Below are 2,788 nucleotides of genomic sequence, written 5' to 3'. Positions count from 1 at the left end.
AGTAACCTTTTCACACCTATTCCCTGTGGGATTCGACCCCAACCTTGTTGGGTTATTATATTTGACACCGACCGCCTTACACTATTCATTAAAGTGTAATTTGAGCGTATCAAATTTTGGCGCCGTTGCCGGGGAATACGATTTTGAAATTACTATTTAGTGTGTACTTTACTTAACGTCTATTTCTATTCCATCACACTTTGCTTGGTGTTGATAGGAAAACATGTCTGAATATGGTGATGATGCAGAGATAGAAATAGGAGAGAATCCTTTTGCAGACATCGAGGAGTACATTGAGGATACTAACGCCATTGTACCGCCAGCTGTTGGAGCTGCAACATTTAAAGTGGAACATGGTCTAATTCTGATGCTCAAGGCAAAAAGGATTTTTCAGAAACTCCACAGATGATGATCCAACACAACACCTTAGGAATTTCTTGGGTGTGTGTGCAATCCACAAACAAAACAATGTCTCTGACGATGCACTGAGCTTGAGATGCTTCAAGTATTCTCTAGCTGGGGATGTGAGGAAATGGCTCCAGAATCTGCCACCCAACTCTATCCATTCTTGGCCCGAACTTGTCCGGGCATTTTTGTCCAAGTGGTTCCCGCAGAGCAAAAAGTCTGAGTTGCGGGATAAGATTTTCTTCTTCAAGCAGATACAGGGAGAGTAGTTGCATAAGGCATGGGATCGCTTCAAATTATACTTGGTGAGGTCTCCAAACCATGGTTTGCCGGATTCCATGTTGTTGGAAAATTTTTATATGGGTTTGGATACCATGAACCAAGCCATCGGCAAGAATGCAGTTGACGGATCTTTCATGGACAAATCATTTGCAAGAGTGACACAAATCCTGGACAAAATGGCAAAGCACAACCAAGCATGGCATTCAGAGGATACTACTGGAGGAATCTCATATGGCTCTCCTTCCTTGAGCAACTTAATCAAGGAAAATCAAGAGAGGGATCAAGTGATTTCCGGGCTTGCAAAAAATGTAAATGTGCTGACAATGATGTTTACCGAGAATCAGACAAAGAAAGTGAATGCATTGGAAGATGTCCAACCCATCTTAGATGAAAATTTTGAGGAAGCAAATTATATCAACAACCCTCAAGGAGGGTATCAAAGGCAACCCTACCATGGTCAAGGGCAACAAAGCCAGTGGAGGCCAAACCCGCAAGGGCAAGGCAACCAACAATGGAGAAATGATCAAGGTAACTCGCATCAAGGAAATTGGAACAACAACAACAACTTTGCAAACTGGAGCTCCAACCCGTATGTTCTCCCAAAAGGTCATTATGCAAATCAAGGGTCGTCAAGTGAGTCAAAGTTAGAAAGCATGCTTGAAAGAGTATTGAAAAACCATGAAAAGTCTGACGCGTCCATGAGAAACATGACCGAAGTTGTTGGCTCTCACACCGCATCTATCCAAAAATTAGAGATGCAAATGAGAGACCTTTCAAGAGAACAAAACCCAAAGCAAAAAGGGCAACTTCCTAGTGATACCATTGCGAACCCGAAGAGTGGTGTAAGTGGCTCAACTTCTCATGTCATGGCAATAACTACTAGAAGTGGGAAGGTTTTACAAGGTGACATTGAGCAAGAGGTTGTTGGGGAAGAAGCCGAACAAGAAGTTAAAGCAGAAGAGCAAGGGGTTGTTGAAGTTGAAACGGTGCCGGAAAAAGAGAAGATGAAAGAAGTGAACCAAGAAGGGGTGAAGGAAAAGGAGAAGGAGACATCAAAAGCTCCACCTCCTATTCCTAGACCTCCTTCGCCTTTTCCTCAAAGACTTATTAGAAGGGTTGATGATAGCAAGCTTGAGAAATTCTATGATATTCTAAAGCAATTGTCGGTGAACATTCCATTCTTGGAGGCTTTTCAAGAAATGCCGGGGTTTGCCAAATATTTGAAGGATTTGATCACCAAAAAGAGGACCACAAAGAATGAGGTGGTAAACATGTGGGGTTAGCTCTATTATTGCGACAAGTCCTGTCCAAAAGAAAGAGGACCCGGGAGCATTTACTATTCCATGCACTATCGGGGAACATGACTTTGCAAAATCCCTTTGTGACAATGGGGCTATCATCAACTTGATGCCACTTGCTATATACAAGCAAGCGGGATTAGGGATGCCGAGGCCAACAAGCATGAGGTTACAAATGGCCGATCGATCTATTAAGCGACCGGTAGGAATTGTTGATGATGTGATTATGAAAGTTGGAAAATTCCATTTGCCCACCGACTTTGTAACTCTTGATTGTGCTGTTGATAAAGAGATCCCTATCATCTTGGGGAAACCATTCCTAGACACAGGAAGAGTACTCATGGATTCGGAGCGAAATGAAATTAAGTTCCGGGTGAATGATGAAGAAGTCACATTTCAAGCGAGCAAGGGTATGAAATTACCCCATGAGTATGAAAGCATTTTAGTGATAGATGTGGTTGATGAGGTTGAAGATGCCGTCGAATTGAAAATGGAAGAACAATGCCTTGGTGAGGCATTGGCGGCTATCTTGGTAAACTTTGATGGTGAGGACATGGATGGGTACATCGAGTCGGTAAATGCATTGGAGGGTCTTAGATCCTATACTTACACTCCGACAAAACTTTCTCTTGACTTGGAGAATAGGGCCACACCTCCCGCCAAGCCATCAATCATTGAGCCACCACAACTAGAGCTCAAGCCTCTCCCACCACACTTAAGGTATAATTTTCTTGGCTCTAATGATACTTTACCCGTAATCGTTTCGTCTTTGCTAAATGATGTGTAGGTAAACCAATTGTTGG

At 42.9% G+C, this 2,788-nt stretch overlaps 1 protein-coding gene across 1 annotated transcript; it reads left to right on the top strand.

The window, feature by feature from the left end:
* The first annotated feature begins 764 nt into the window (after positions 1 to 764).
* On the top strand, positions 765 to 1,970 carry LOC104237689 (uncharacterized). The gene has a single exon (XM_009791878.2). The coding sequence runs from the start codon at positions 765 to 767 to the stop codon at positions 1,968 to 1,970; it is 1,206 nt and encodes a 401-aa protein (XP_009790180.2).
* The last annotated feature ends 818 nt before the right edge of the window (positions 1,971 to 2,788 follow it).

Source organism: Nicotiana sylvestris, chromosome 10 (genome assembly GCF_000393655.2).
Source record: "Nicotiana sylvestris chromosome 10, ASM39365v2, whole genome shotgun sequence".
In the NCBI taxonomy this organism is placed as follows: domain Eukaryota; kingdom Viridiplantae; phylum Streptophyta; class Magnoliopsida; order Solanales; family Solanaceae; genus Nicotiana; species Nicotiana sylvestris.
Note: the sequence above shows the minus strand (reverse complement) of the source record. Positions and strands in the feature narration are given on the sequence as shown.

What these genes read in the sequence shown, in the direction of transcription:
- LOC104237689 (XM_009791878.2), top strand. Translation starts at nt 765, where the DNA reads ATGGGTTTGGATACCATGAACCAAGCCATCGGCAAGAATGCAGTTGAC.